The 16,837-nt window shown below is 39.0% G+C and overlaps 1 protein-coding gene across 1 annotated transcript; it reads right to left on the bottom strand.

Annotated features, from left to right (window-relative positions):
* Window positions 1–7,266: 7,266 nt before the first annotated feature.
* ube2v1 (ubiquitin-conjugating enzyme E2 variant 1) lies at window positions 7,267–16,511 on the bottom strand. The gene is made up of 4 exons (XM_039663293.2): window positions 16,475–16,511; window positions 14,131–14,279; window positions 10,055–10,180; window positions 7,267–7,799 (listed from the first exon to the last, which is right to left on the bottom strand). Exons 1-4 carry the CDS (start codon window positions 16,494–16,496, stop codon window positions 7,653–7,655), a joined length of 444 nt encoding a protein of 147 aa, XP_039519227.2. The 5' UTR covers window positions 16,497–16,511; the 3' UTR covers window positions 7,267–7,652.
* Between the last annotated feature and the right edge of the window lie 326 nt (window positions 16,512–16,837).

Here is a 16,837-nt window from a genome sequence, read left to right on the forward strand (position 1 = left end):
TGCCTTGCTCATTGCAGACTCGTACGTCAACAGCAGGTACCCATACACCAACACTATGAGGTCTCTAACTGCACTTTATGGTCAACTACATCAACTCGCACTACAAAGAATTGCAGAATTGATGGATGGCCCAAAAATCAGGAGTGGTGACACAATCTTTTAGAATGTTGGCCCTCAAAGTGCATGCATTAGTTGGAATGCTGGACCAATTTGGAGCTAAAGGATGGACAGAGCTCAAATGTGGGTCACATGTTTCACGTCTCCTTGCCAAATTGCCTCATGATCTTAAAGCAAACTTCAGAAGGTTTGTCAACCCCATTCAGAACCCAGTTCCAACACTGATAGAACTCAGCGATTGGCTAGAATATGAGCTCAGAATACAAGAGGATGAGTCACAGTACGTTAGTAATGTAAGCAGAGCCTACTCTCAGCCACAGAGAGAACAGCAAAGGAATTGCAAGCCGGTTCAACGATTTTCTACTGTCTTGCATGGTGGCGAACAGAGTAAACCAGCAAGTGTTACAGCAGTCAAGAAGGAGAAACCGACAAAGTACTACCCCGTCTGCAACACTGTGCAGCATTACTTCAATCAGTGCGCTAATTTCAAATTGCTGAATCAAGATCAAGTGGAGTCTTGGCTGAAGTCAAATCAGAAGTGCTTTACGTGTGGCTGTGATCACCAGATCTCACAATGTAATCTTAAAGCCAAATGCAAAAAATGTGAAAAGAGACATTTAGAAATACTGCATGACTTCAGTGCCAAAGGTAAACATGAAACACAAGCTTCAGCAGAAACAGTTGTCTTGTGAACTTGGAAGTAGAGACTTTGTATATGGACAGACCAACTGCAGGCAGCAAAGTTCTTTTGAAGGTCAGCCGAGTGATCTTGAGAAATGGAGAGAAGGAACTTGACGCATACACTATATTGGATGATGGATCAGAGAGGAGGACAGTGTTACTGTATGAAGCAGCTAGCAACTTGATCTTCAAGGACTTCCTGAAGCTATAGGCCTCTGTACTGTGAGACAAGACATACGGGTTGTTCATGGGGCGGCTGTTTCATTCTCAGTAGCTTCTGCATTTCAGCCAAACAAATTCTTCACCATTGAAAGAGCTTTTACAGCCAAAGAACTGCACCTCGCAAAACACATTTACCCTGGTCTGCCCATTCCCTCATTGCAGCAGGCTCAACCACTCTTACTCATTGGCTCAGATTATCCACATTTAATCACAGCTACAGAGCCAGTACGTCTCGGACCTCCTGGCGGTCCTGCCGCTGTGAAAACCAGACTCGGGTGGACTCTGCAGGGCCCCTCAAAATTCCTTGCCAGTCATCTCTTACCACAACAGTGTCTATTAACCTCCACTTTGTCGGCAGAAGCCGAACTGTTCAACAATGTACAGAAATTGTGGCAAATGGACACACTTCCGTATAGGAGTAAGACACAGAAGCGGTGCAAATCCTTGGCAGTCGGAGACATTCAAAGGTATGCAACACCTCTCCTCTGGAAAAGAAATCTTCCACCTTTGCAATCAGCTAAAGAAGCAGTAACAGCCCATTTAAGAAGCACAGAAAAACGCCTTTTGCAGAACACAGATCTTGCTTCAGTGAATGTTAAAGAAGTGCAGAAACTTGAAAAGGCAGGCTATGTCTCAAAGCTGACACCAGAGGAGACGAATAAAAGCCGATGGAATCAAGGTCCACAGTTCTTAACTCAGTCAGTTAGTAGTTGGCCCAAACAGCCTCATGATGTTGTAAGCGATGACATCCACGAACACCGCTGTTATACTTTCTGTGGAGCGCTATTCTCCAGTCAAACTGATATCCCAGATATCTCTCAATACAATTCACTTCAAGATCTGATTAAGGCTACTGCTATTTCCCTTCATGGGATGGCAGACGAAAGTGAACTCTCTGCTGACAACTATACAGCAAGCTGAACAGGAACTTTTGAGACGTGCTCAAGTTGAAAGCTTCCCAGAAGAAATAGCCCCACTCCAGTTAGGTAAACCTGTATCTCATTCTAGTCGTCTTCTAACTCTAGCCCCAGAGTATGATCACAAAGCCAAATTGGTGAAGGTGGACGCCTCCGCAGATGTAAGCACTTGGACTCAGACACTCTACACCCTATTGTCTTAGATCCTGCTCACCATTTTGTAATGCTTCTGATTCAACATCACGACAACCTCCTGTTACATCCAGGACCTGAGCGCGTGTTCGCAGAACTGAGACGAAAATATTGGATCGTAAAAGGCAAAGAGGCAGTAAAAAGACACATTTCTTGAATGTAAGAAATGGTGAGGGAAGCCAGAAATTCCTATGATGGTGGATTTCCCTTAGTCTAACCTTCGGTTGTTTCGGCCAGCTTTCTATTCAACGGGCATTGACTGTTTTGGCCCCTTCCAGGTTAAGTTTGGATGCAGATGTGAAAAATGTTGGGGAATACTGTACAAGTGCCTTACTACCAAAGCTGTTCATATTGGACTTCTATCGAGCATTGACACGGACTCCTTTCTCATGTCGTTAAGAAGGTTCATAGCTCGTAGAGGGAAACCATATGAAGTGCTTTCTGATAACGGCACAAATTTCAAAGGAGGTATTACAGAACTTCAGAATGCCTTCAATGCACTTCACCCAATCTTGAAGGAGAATCTGGCTTCTCAACAGATTAACTTCCGTCTAAACCCACCAAATGCACCGCATTTTGGTGGATCTTGGGAGAGAGAGGTTAGATCTATCAAGACTGCACTGCGTACCTCTCTCGGTTCTCAATCTGTGCCAGAGGAAGTACTGAACACGGCACTTGTGGAAATAGAGGGAATATTGAACTCCAGACCATTGGGATATGTTTCCTCGGACATTGCAGATATAGACCCAGTGGCACCTAATTCCCTCCTCATGGGACGTCCATCTTCTGGATTACCACAAGTTGTTTATCCGGAATCGGAAATGCTCAGTCGTAGGAGATGGCGCCATAGCCAGATTCTAATTGAAAATTTCTGGAAATGTTTCATACTCCCCGACTTGCAACGACGACAAAAATGGCAAAAAGATTCAGACAACCTTCAAATTGGTTTTAGTTTTTTTTCCATAGATACAAATAATGTTAATAGTTGAATATTAAGTGTTTTAAATAAAGTTTTGTAAACCTCTTTCTCTCTCCTCTGGTGTGCAATCTAAACTCGAGCGTGTTGTGTAGCCATAGTAACCATAGCTTGATCTGCTTGAATATTTTAATCGTCTTTAACACATGATTCCGAAGGATAGATTAAAATACCCAGGGTTTTTTTAAACAAATACAAAATTATTTTAATTATTTTTTTTATTTTTGGATCCAGGGTTATAAAAAACATCCGGGGCTGAAGCCCCGAATGCCCATGTCAAACGACGCGCCTGTTCAGCATTAGCCTATGAGATGAAACTCTTTAGGAGAACTATAGAAAGTATAGGCAGGCTTATACATTACAATACATTTGATTTTTTTTTTTATAGCAAAACAAAATTCCATGACACAAATTTTCCTGTAAAAAAAACACACCTTGTTTTGCATCAATTAAAAAAGAAACTGAGCTTTAATTTACTCAATTTGATTTTAGCAAAAAAAGCAAAAAACTACATATAAACTGTGAAAACAACACGTGGTGATTAAAAGCATACAGGCTCTATGAGTAGGCCTATGTGAACGCTGTTTAACACGTTCTGAAAATCTGAATAATTAATTACAACATGGTGTGAACAAAGTTAATTTAATTTGAAAGCTCTGTCATCTGTCATATTTTTAATGAAATCTGAGAGACCCATCCATAAACTGCAAAGTAACTGCAGCTTCCAAGGCCCCGAAAGGTAGTAAAGACATCGTTAAAGTAGTCTGTGACTGCAGTGGTTTAACCATGAAGTGACAAGAATAGTCTCAGCCTGGAAAAAGACAGTCAACTAGGTGCCTCTATGCCCTGAAATGGTTAGTACGTGATTCTACTCTACATGATTCTACTCTGTGATTCTACTCTACATGATTCTACTCTACGTGATTCTACTCTGTGATTCTACTCTATGTTTCTACTCTATGTGATTCTACTCTACGTGATTCTACTCTATGTGATTTTACTCTACATGATTCTACTCTATGTGATTCTACTCTACATGATTCTACTCTGTGATTCTACTCTACATGATTCTACTCTACGTGATTCTACTCTATGTGATTCTACTCTACATGATTCTACTCTACATGATTCTACTCTACATGATTCTCCTCTACGTGATTCTACTCTGTGATTCTACTCTACATGATTCTACTCTGTGATTCTACTCTACATGATTCTACTCTACGTGATTCTACTCTATGTGATTCTACTCTACATGATTCTCCTCTACGTGATTCTACTCTGTGATTCTACTCTATGTGATTCTACTCTACATGATTCTACTCTGTGATTCTACTCTACATGATTCTACTCTGTGATTCTACTCTACATGATTCTACTCTACGTGATTCTACTCTGTGATTCTACTCTATGTGATTCTACTCTACATGATTCTACTCTACATGATTCTACTCTACGTGATTCTACTCTGTGATTCTACTCTACATGATTCTACTCTACGTGATTCTACTCTATGTTTCTACTCTATGTGATTCTACTCGTGATTCTACTCTACGTGATTCTACGTGATTCTACTCTACGAGATTCTACTCTACGTGATTCTACTCTACGTGATTCTACTCTACGTGATTCTACTCTACATGATTCTATCACGATGGATAGTAAACGCTATCTCTAAACACCATCTATGGGCCTCCAATGCCCCATAGGTGTTAGAGATCCTTCCACGAGAGGCATGGGCTCTTCATGGGCCTGGTCCAGTGGTATACCAATTGAAGACATTTGTGCGGCGGGCGGCTGATCCTCGCCATCCACATTTGTGAGATTTTATAACTTAGAGGTTCCTGCTCTGCAGGCATGAGTTCTTTCTGTATAAGAGGCCTTGGCCCCGGGAGGGCCTAAGCCTCTAGGTACCCCTCTGTGAGGCCCGACATTGGTCTGGTCCCCATTGGTTTCTGACTATTAGCTCTAATATTAACCTCAGGCTTCTCAGCCCTAGGCGATTTTAGGGCGAAGTTGTAAGCCAATGGCACGGCATTTCAAAATGAGTTCCCATAAGCATATTGGAGACCTTTCTCGAAAAGCAACGTACTCAGTAACGAAACCTCGGTTCCCTGATAGTAAGCGAACGAGTATTGTGTAGCCTGCAGTGCTATAACGCTTGGTCAGGTGCTTTCGCTTCAGTCGATTTAAACCTGATTCCTATGGTGATATGGTCTGCTTATGTAGCCAGAAGCCAAGCGGGCTTCGGAGCGGGACACTCTGATAGGTTCGTGCTGTTCCAGCTAGCACAACCAATGAACGCGCTAGTCAGCTCTGCACTCGCTGTGCAGATGTACTGTGTTACATGTACTCACTTATAAACATGTCTTATGTGTGCAACTTTATATTTAGTCTTGAGTTTTCAAAGTCTTGATTTTGTGAATCCGGTCACTTATCAAGGGATCAAGTGAAGGTCTGCTTACTCTCAGTGAGTAAAATACAAAACTGTGGTTACTTTTGTAAGGTGTTGTGGCCACAAGTTAATATAGATGTTATCTTGAAAAAAAATCTAGAAATAATTAAAATAAATTATACTTACAATATCACTACCCTGAATAGGCTGTCCACAAGACGAAATAACAGAATTTACTCAAATCAACAGGTTAAAAAATACAAATGCTTTAGGCCTATGCTTAATACTGTATATGATCGCCCAATGAATGTTTTAGGACTTGTAGACGAGTCTCTTGCTTGTCCTGACCAGTTAAACTGCTCACTGTTCTTCAGGCAGATCCTCCAGCTCCACTCTTTGGTTTTCCAGCATCGTCTGCATATTTCAACCCTTTTCCAACAGTAGCGACTCAAGACGACAATATGATGCACATCAAAAGTCGGGGAGTGTAAATGTTTTGAACAGAATGATGTGTAAATTATTTTGTCTTCTGGAAAACACGTAACTTATGTGCCTTCTGAAGGGCAGTACATAAGACCTGTTCAAGGATCTTTAATTTAGTACTGAATGCTTTAAAACTTCAGTATGCAGTATCCCCATGGCACTTAAAGGGATAATTCATCCAAAAATAAACAAATTGTCATCATTCATTCACCCTCAAATTATTCTAAGCCTCTGAATTTCTTCTGCTGAAAACAAATGATATTTGAAGACTGCTGGGAAACACTTGGTCCCCATTCACTTCCATTGTATTTCTCTTCCACACTATGGAAGTCAATGGGGACCAACATTCTTCAAAATATCTACTTTTGTGTTCTGCAGAAGAAAGACACTCAAATGATTTAGAACAACATGTGGGTGAGTAAATGATGAAAATTTTCATTTTGGGTGAACTATTCCTTTAATACAGTCGTGGATTATTGTAATTCAACATGATTACACACAGTCATGGATTATCCAGATAACGACACATTAAGACTTTTGAACGTTTTGTATAAATTCAGTTTCGCGGATTATAAACATCGGGTATGGAAATAGCTTATTTAGAGCAGTACCAAATAATCAAAATGCAATTTTTAGGATCTTTTTTAATTATTAAAATTTAACAGATTCTGCAAGGGGTGTGTAAACGTATTAATCACAGCTGAAGGTGAAGCAACATGTAGCAACAGTGTGTGGGTTTTTGTTATAGACTGTTCAGTCATGACTGAATGGTAATCAAGTTGTTGATTTTTTTTTCTTTAAAACCCAGAGTGCAATTTATCTTAATTCACAACTTTTCTAATTTTTCTATAACATATTGAACACAAAATTTATTCATAGTATTCATGGTGTCAACGCTCTCAACAGCTCAATGGGACGAAATTGAAGTGTGTACTCTATGCAGCACCAAAATAACCAGCCATCAATCTCCAAATGCGTTTTTCTCTGCATATGAAGCTAGGGTACAATTTATCGTCAAATACAAATTGCACACTTCATCTTTGATGTTGTTAGACATATTCTACCATTGAGCTTCTGTTGTCATTTTGCACAAACGTTTAATAAACCCATGACGTGACCTAAAGCTGAGAGCCTGAAGGAAGAAAGTAATGAGCCACCAACCAAGATTCAACTTTAACCGGTCAGGCCAGAAACCTCTGATTAAACAGGCAAGACTGCTGATTCTGACGCTATCATCACTAGAAAAAGATGAACGAAAAAAGAAAGAAAAGAAAACCTAAATATTCCCACCACACAGCATGTTACATGAATGATAGCACAAATTCATTTTCACTTGCAGAACTATTCTCAAATGAGGGCACACAGATTACACTCAATAAGATCATTTGTTATTTTTACAATTTGCATGTATAACAAATAAACATTTAAAAAAAGAGAAAAAAAAAAGATTAGAATGATGTACAGTATTCTGCTGTGCACACCACTACATCCATGGATTCTGTCCAATGGGAGCTCCCCATTGGTTGCTGCAGCTCATGGGGAGTGGTCAGGGGGACTGGGAGGATTTCTCATGAGTCCAGAAAAAAAAAAAAAAAAAATAGAGGAGGAATGCTCAGCCTTGCGTGTGTGAATGTGTTCTGATGAAGGTAGAGAAGAAGACGACGACGACTCAGTTGCTGTAGATCTGTCCCTCGGGAGGCTGCGGCAGCTTCATGTTTTCTTTGCACATCATGAGTCGTCGCAGCTCCTGCAGGACCACGCGGATGCTGTAGGAGTTCTGCCACTTGGCCAGTGAGGACACAGCTCGCATATCAACCTACGTCAACCAAACACATTTTAATGTGGAATTAAAATGGGGGGGGGAGGGGAGGGAGGGATAAAGCAAATCAATTCACAGAGCCCTGGAAATTTCTGGAAGTTTCTAGAAGTGGCACTCTCGCACAGTAGTAATCAAAAGTTAATATTAGCTGTTCTCTATAGTTGCTGATGTTTCGCATAATAACTACAGAGGGTATGCGCATGACATCACGGTAGGCGGGGCCACATCGGTTACGCACAGTGAGTGGCAAAAAGACTGTGTGGCAGCACTGGTGTTCAGGGTAAATGCAGCGAGAAACACAAAACAGTGGGATTTAGCTGTGCGATCGACTACTAATAGATTCAACAAGAAATCTGGGCTATCTTTTAACTAGGGTTGGGTATCTTTTGAATTTGAACGATTCTGATTCCGATTCCGATTCCTTGTTTCGATTCCGGTTCCTAACGATTCTCGATTCCGATTCTTTTAAGAGGCAGGGTCAAAAAAGTTTAGCTTACCTTGCTAACCAACGGCCTTTCTGAAGGAAATACTCCTTCTGTAAAAATACTCCTTTTGTCACAAATTTTGCCGAGATTTCGTTATTTTTAGAAAAGTGAAGCCACACTTTGGATCGCCGACGTAAGCTACTCATGTTCGACTCGCGTGGTTATGCCAACACTTCCGGTAGACGCTTCTTCGTTGGTGTTGTTCAGCGGTTTCTTCTTCCGCTCGGCGGACTGTGAATATCGAAACTATCGGTTCCAATCGATACTCGATTCTCGATACCCAACCCTACTTTTAACAGATTTACGAAAGCTTCAGAACAGAGAAGCAAATGGATTGGGGCAATTCACAAACAACTGGAATGTGAATTGGTGTCAGAAACGTTGAATTTTGGGGTAAAATCATACCCTAGTTCATATTAGTGTTGTCACGCTATACTGGAATTTCTAACTTCGATACGATTAATATGGAAAAGATCCCTTTAATTGTGTCGCGCTGCACACGACATTAGCATACAATTATCGCATGTGTGCATCGTGACTGTATTTTTGACAATTATAAATTAGCTGCGAAAAAGAGCTCATTTTGGCACTTGAATGTCAGAGGTGGCTTTATTAAATGTGCGCGCTTCGGATGTGATGCGAACACAGACGGCAGACAAACTAGTAGTGACATCGGCGGCAATTAATCTGTCACTCAAGTGGCCACGCCCTTAATTACCAAACTGATGAGTTATAAACAAAACTTCACCCTCTAACAGTTATCAAGGGCAAAATTAGCTATATAGACTAAAACAACTTCTTGTATCAGACTGTAAATATATTTGCTTTAAAGTTGGCCATTTTAACATGGGGGTCTATGGGATTGACTCTCTTTTGCAGCCCTTTTCCATCATCTAGTGGCCAGACAATGAATTGCAGTTTAAGCCACTTCCGTGTTGGTTTCAACAGAGAGACAGGAAGGTTTCCGCTTGGTGTCAACTCGCTGTCGGAGAGGAGAGCAAGAAAGCGCAGCTGGTATATCAACACTGCAGAAAGGAGTATTGGAATTGTTTGTGTATTTTTTGAAAACACTAGTTCATATGTTGCGTTGTAATGAAATAGTTACCATCTTATATTCTAAGTAACTGTAATTTAGCACGCATAGGTATTATATAAAGCAAGATGCAATTTATAAAGTCTAATGTCTCTAGGCCCGCCCTCGACCTATAACCACAGGCTCTGCTCTTCACCACAATGGTAATAGCCCAAAGTGGCAACATAACCACTTTCAACCCAAGTTATAACAGAAAAGCCAACAGAACTCATACTATCATAATTGAGCAAAAACACACAAAAAACTTAATACCATCATATCAAAGCATGCTGGGAAAATCAGATTTTCTTCAATGCTGTTTTTAAAGATATAAAATATTGACATGGAATGACAAGTAATAATTGTAGTTTTTGAAACAGATCTGTGTAGTTTCTCGATACCAAATATTTTGATTGAAATAGAAATTAGTCAAATGCTTAATTCTTTTTGTAAAATAAACGGACAAATTCATTTTAGACTAAACGAACTATTGGGTTTTTAGGCATTTACTTTGGAATGTCAAACTCAAAAAAAAAAGCAATTCATTTTTTTAGCAATTCAGAATTGTAGAATATGATAAACTAAGGAATAATGAAATGCATTCATTATGAAGGTCCCACTGAGACATAAAAATGCATATGACAAGAGTAGCAGATGAGGAAGAACTGAAGTATTCAGTACTCGGTTTTACTTACCACACCATTCGAGTTATGCACTCCATTCAAGTTGATCTTCGTCACAAAGCGAACAAAAGGGGGCGTTTCTGGATATCTTGGTCCACATTCTACTCTGAGGCTGTACATCCTGTTCTCATAGATAGTCTGCATGAATAAAAAAATATAATTATTATAACAGGATTTCTGCAGGTTTTATAAAAGTACATTTGAAAACTTTAAGACCTAGTAAAGAAAATTGAAGGGAACAATACATGTTCTCTAAATAAATATAGGGAGAAACACGAGTCTAAAAATACAACTTTGAACAGATATCCATTACTTTTAAATTCATTTTACAAAAAAGTAGCTTGAATTGCTCGGCTCCCAAACTCTAGAATATGAAAAAAAATACCACACCTTCTGATCATCAGTAGTTTTGTCTTGTTTTTCAGTGCAATTGTGTAGCAATTCTTCCATCAAGACATTTACTTGAGATGCAAAACGATAAAAAACATGACGTCTTGTGAAATTGATTAAAACGAAGTGAGTTTATGATTAAGCAAAAACAGATATCCTCCAGTGGCCTCAGCTTAATTCAAAGCCAGGGAACTCATTGGCAGATATCTGTACACGTTTTAAGTATAAACTCAGTTCATTTTGTTCAGTTTTTTATTTGCTTCTCATGTAAATGTATTTTGATTTTTCGTTTACATATTTGTATGGAAAGCAGGACAAAAATACTGAGGAAGATATTATTTTTTCCGATGCATGCGACATTTAATGCCATGACTGTGCATTTAAGATATTCTGCTTAGATTTATGACCTGCCAAACCCTCAGATTATAAAATGATATCCCACTTATGATGACTTCATGTTTATGAACACATTGGTAAAACTCATTACCAGTTTAGAACTGACTTTCATCAGCCTAGCGAACACAAAGAAACGAAGTAAACATTGAACAATGAAGATGCCAGGTTTGGCCCTGTAATGGAGCAGGATTGGACGCCGCCGGTTTAGGTCTAATTTTATTTCCACCAGGGTCATGATGCCCCAAACAGACTAAAACATGTGCTCTAGTGTAGTTCATGAACACTAGATAGAAGTTAAGCACTGATGAGTGTGTGTTGGCTGCTACTGCTCTGCATTGTAAAACATTTAATGATTCTAGTCCCACAACAATTCTATAAATGATTTGATTTTTGATTTTATTAGTTAAATACAATACTAGTGTTTATGGCATGTCTTAAAAAGTTTATCACATTTATTACAACAAAATGGGTTCCTAAGTAATTACTTTGTTGTGTGAATGCTTGGGGTTCAAGCCAGGGTTCTTGGTTAATTTTGAGTTGTATTTGATTGATTAAATGTAAATGTATATGTATATGATCAAATGTAACAGAAAAAACATTGATATTAATGCACGTGCACACCCGGTCTATAAAATATAAACTACCAATTTGAAGATAAGACTGGCCAAACGTGACATCAGACATAAGCTACATTCACAATTTCGATTTGAGTGCCATCAAATTGCCAGAAAGTCTCGTGTGTGAGCGCAAACGCAGAGCCGGAACGCTAGAAAACTTTACAGCCTAGAAACATTTAAAAGATTAATTTGGAAATGCGCCTGGGCAAACCATAGTCAGAGGCAATGCTAGGAAGTGCGTGTTGTAGCGATGACACCATAGTTAGCTGCCATAAAAACAATAATAATAGTGGCACTTTATCCTGTTCCCCCTGTATGTATTTATTAGAGTAATTAACTGCGTAAAACCTGGCCTTGACCCATGTAATCCATAACTATATTATTCAGTACTTTCTTCACTATCCAGTACTTTCTTCACTGTAAGTACACGTACTGTAAAATAAAGTGCAACCATAATAATAAAAGTTTTATTTTATAGCACTTTTTCAAAACCCAAGGTCACTTTACAAAGTTAGATTTCAAGAAAAAAAAAAAATCAACAACTACAGACCACGGACAAAGAGCCAAAGAACAACACACAGAGGATAAATGTGTTTTTAAAAGGTTTTAGAAAGAAAGAAGCTTTACTGATGTCTCGAGGAAGAGCCTTCACATACACTAAAGACCAGGCCCCATAGTGACTAAACTACATTTTGGAGTCATTAATAATCCAGCACTAGATCTTAAGCAGTGAATAGGGGAGATTGTCATTCAGATGGACATGAAGGAACGAGGTTATGGAGTGCTTTTTAAGAAGGGGTTAGTATCTTGAAGTCGATACAGGAGGAAACCGGAAGCCAGTGAAGGTGATGTAGAATCGGAGTGATATGCTCATTCGTTCTCTTGAGCCGTGCGAGTGCGAGTTTTGATAATACTGTAATCGAATGCAAGAGATATTACGGATTAAGTTTCAGTATAGTTGCATTTAAAGCCATATCAGTGACTATTACGTAGACTAAAAAGCTGATGTTGAAAAAAAGTGGCTGTTGAAAATTTAAATGATTTAAATAAACCAAGTTAACAATTACACATGGATAAACCATATTTCACATGAAATTATGTCACCCAATCATAGGAATGGGCGTTTACATTTTAGTCTTCAAAGGAGACACACCCCATTTAAACGAAGTGTTCAAACCAGACGGTCAACAAAACAGGCAACAAAATGGCCTTTTATTTTCTGCTTTTGATGCAACAAATATAAGTTGACTTCAGAGAACATTTGAAAAAGTGTAATTCGTGACCCTTTTTAATATTAAAATCTTGAATCTATGTGATATTCTATTGCAATCATGATGCTACTATTCGAGAAAAACAGCAATCTTGCATTTTGCGTCATGAATTTTGGGGCGTTATCACAGGCTAGATCACGCAGTGAAAGTGTGTGCCCTGAATACACACTCGCAGTCATCTACTCTGAATGGCGTGTTTGGTTTTTAGAAAATAAGTGACATACTTGATGATGTTAGCTGGCACACTGTTAAAACAATTACAATCTTATCATAGATGATACATATCACACAACATCCAAGTGTAGTAACATGCCCTTTTTCCCCTCAGTAATTTTGTCATTGGCATATTCGGTTCTTTTCAGAGTCATGCGCATTGCATTTCTAATAGAATAAACTCTTGTTTTTGAGTAGAAAGATGTGAAATGATACAAATATGACAGCCTTATCCATGCACAAGAATATGCATCTAAACACTTGATTAAAACGAAAAAAATTCCTGAGCCTGAACTGTTTGGGTTGGGGTAAGATTTATTATATAAAATGTATCATTTAAGATAAGATTTACTTATCTTAAATGGCACCATTTATTTTCAAGTATTACAGCTGTATCTCAATGGCATCTTTTTATGAATGAAAGCCATCATTATTGCTACTGATATCTCGATGTAAATAATTTTTTCCCCAAAATTTTAAAGGGGGGGTTGATTGCGATTTCACTTTTTTCATTTTAAATAGTGTGTAATGTAATGTTGGTGCATGAACAGTGTCTGCAAAGTTGCAGAGATATCGTCTGAAAAAAAATCAGGAAGTATATTGCCTACAAAAACGACTCGATTGGGACTACAGCTGGGTTATGGTACGTCACTAACCCACACATTTGCATCAACCCTCCCTCCGGAATATGCAGAAAAGGGCGTTATCATATTTCTGCGGCTCGTCGAGTGTGTTGTGTTCACCAGCTGTCAGGTCTTCTGTGTTCGAGCTTCCCACGGACGCTGTACTTCCTCAACAATGGATACAATTTATGTTTGATTATGATCCTGAAAATGACGTAATCTAGCTCTCTGTGCTGCACATTTACAGAAGACAGCTTCCAGAATCTCCACGAATTCAACAAGAAACTGTTACTAAAACATGAAGCAGTTCGCATAGGAAATTACACCTGTGGGTAAGACATCATCCCCCGGGCTTTATGAACTTGCGCTCCATGATTTCACAGACGACGCTAACGTGACGCATGGATCTCAATCTGTCACACTGTGTTGCTTGGACCCGCCCTGCTCTGCTTCTGATAGGCTTGTAACGTGTTAGAGCTGCGATCCTCTCATATGATTGGAAATATTAAATTCTTTTCCCCTCAACACTTTAAGCCCTGCTTGAATTAAATAGAGGCCATGAAGCTGGTAGAACTGACCCTCGGGGGTCCGATGATCATTCCTCTCCAGCGGGTGAGGGTCATGTCCTCGTCGTCTTCCAGACCCCAGCTCACCGTCCCATCTCCGACACCCTTCTGACCCTCCTCGAGCTCCTCCAGCAGCCGAAAGTTACGGGGGACTTTCACGCCTGTGAACACACACACACACACACACACACAATCACATGAACATCTGCTGCTGGAATAATGTTCAAAACAGACACTGCAGAGGAAACGGCTTCTTCACGCTGATATAGAAACTCTATGAGTCAGAATATTTTATATATGGCTGGAAATGTCATTTTTCTAATCTTTTTAAAGAGTTTTATATCAAATTAGGCCTGGTTTTACAAACAGTGCTATTAAGCTAGGATTAATCCTTAATAGTTCAATTAGGACATCGCAGGAAGTCGCTTTTATAAACATTACTGGTGTGAATCATGAGACAAAACAATGACAGAGACTACTAGTTTAAGTCTTGTCTGTGAAACCTGGCAAGTTTTCCAAGTCAGCCAATGCCAATTTTCTCTGTCAATTGTTCAGAGCGACAAAAGGTAAAGCACAGTTGTGTTTACCCTTAAAGTCAGTGAGCTTGATTTCCTGAAGGTGAGCTTAAAGAATGGCCTGATTTTGACTGGATTAAGAACAAAGACTCAGTTCAGCATGACACGGATAATGACACCAGGAAGTGCAGTCTCAAGCACTTTTATGTTGTGACATTGGTGTTTAAAATGGATTGCAAAGCAGTAATGTTAGTATATCTAGAATGGACCAGGTTGTAGTTGGATGCTCAGATTTGATCAACGGTGGTTCTTAGCCTGAAACATATACTGTTAAGACGGAGGTCAGTGGAACAAAAGGTCAAGAGATGTGTTTTTAAAAAAAAGTTGACGTAAAAGACACAAGCGTAATGGTTAAAGACGCCCATCTTGCATGAGTTTACGTTGAAAAACAATGGAAAAGTAGAGCAGTGGAATGGAAAATGCTGCGTTTTGTTTTCAAAAAAAGTGCTTGTATAAAAACTATAAGCTGTGATGAACCAAAGTAACCACAACTTTGATTTGAAGACAAAATGTATTTGAAAATCAGAAAAAAAGGAACAATACTACTGTGTATAAACCTGGCTTTAGTGAGAGAAAAGACCACAATCTCATGAAGCACTGCAATTGACAATAAAATAGAAAATGATAGAGAGCTGCAAAACTATTGATATAATGTTGATTGTGTATACACTGTATAGGAACAATGTTTTACATTGATGGCAATTATTTACACAAACATCTCAATAGTTTGACAGCATATATGGACTATTACATCATTCGCAGTGCTTCAGGGGAGTGTGAGGCACTAAAAAAAAAAAGTTATTTTGGTGCAATTTGCTTGACGTGGTTCTCTTAATGGTGTCGATTTTTTTGCAGAATTATTGCAATTTTACTATTGATTAATAAAAAAAAGAAAAAAAAGTAAAATAACAAGCATATTGCGCATATGCAGTGATAAATGTGTCATGTGTATGCATGTGTGTGTGTGTAATATATATATATAGCCAACTGTGTGCTACACACCACTGAGCTAGGGGTGTGACGAAGAGAAAATGATACTTATAGAGGAAAGGTTTTCAACCGGAGGTCTGCAAAGCAACTGACATCATGGACATTAAACAATGGTATAGGCTTATCAGATAATTAATGTTAGATATTGTGCTTAAAAGGAAGATGTACTGAAGTGATAGGTTTCCAATGTTAGGTTCCCTGTCTCTAAAGATCACAGAAGTCAATGACTGTGCCTCAATTTAGCGATCTGCCAACCTAGACCGCACTTTGCTAAACATATTCTAACCTAACGAGCTGCCAACAAAGAAAGCACTTACAAAAAATTAATGAAGTTCAGTAACGTACTCGGAAGGCGTCTATGATACACAGAACTGCAGTCTAGCTAGGCGGCACAGCAGGTTTTGCGACACAGCCCGTGTATTGTGTTGTTTCCCTATCATGACGCTGCAGTTGAATAAGCTACATGGCTAACCAACAGAAAAGGCAGATTACAGTATAAACCTGTTGTACTTTCACCACTATACATTAAGAACTATGTATCTGGATGTTAAACTATTTAAAACGGGCTAAAACACAAACTCCATCGACATTAAACGCGACAAATGCCACGGATTTGACAGGCTAATGCTGTGCAAACACACCCACATGAACGCTGAAACCTTAAACACAGCATCACGAGTGAATACTTCAATGAAAGTATGCTTTTTACGCGTTTTACCTTATCACAACACTCGCCGTGCATACTAAAGAAATAAATAATCTAAAACAATAGCAGTTTTTCGTAAATTTACCTGATCCGGCGGCGGCCGCCATCTTGTTGCTCAGCAGCGGGGACGCGCGCCAACAGTGAACAATCGCCTCATGAATAATGCATGTGAATAATAACTGAACCTGGATATTGAAGTTTTTTTCTGATGCGTTTATTACTCCTGAATCTGTAGTAAATGTATTAAATAATTGCTGATGTAAAATGTATATTTTTATTGTATGTTTTGTTTGAATCTTCAGTATTCCATGTGGATTAGAGTTTTATTTATTATTTATTATGATCTAATGTAAAAAAAAAAAAAGTTCACATCATCTGAGCCAGTTTAGAAGTGGCCAAGTAGGCCTAACAATGTAGTTAAGGTCTCGTTACATCTTTTTTATTATGT

This window comes from Pimephales promelas, chromosome 21, assembly GCF_988280905.1.
Source record: "Pimephales promelas chromosome 21, fPimPro1.hap1.1, whole genome shotgun sequence".
In the NCBI taxonomy this organism is placed as follows: Eukaryota; Metazoa; Chordata; class Actinopteri; order Cypriniformes; family Leuciscidae; genus Pimephales; species Pimephales promelas.

What these genes read in the sequence shown, in the direction of transcription:
- ube2v1 (XM_039663293.2), bottom strand. Translation starts at nt 16,496, where the DNA reads ATGGCGGCCGCCGCCGGATCAG. An exon ending in GGCGGCCGCCGCCGGATCAG is followed by an intron (nt 14,280 to 16,474) that starts GTAAATTTACGA and finishes GTGTGTTCACAG; the next exon opens with GCGTGAAAGTCCCCCGTAAC. An exon ending in TGATCATCGGACCCCCGAGG is followed by an intron (nt 10,181 to 14,130) that starts GTCAGTTCTACC and finishes TTATTCATGCAG; the next exon opens with ACTATCTATGAGAACAGGAT.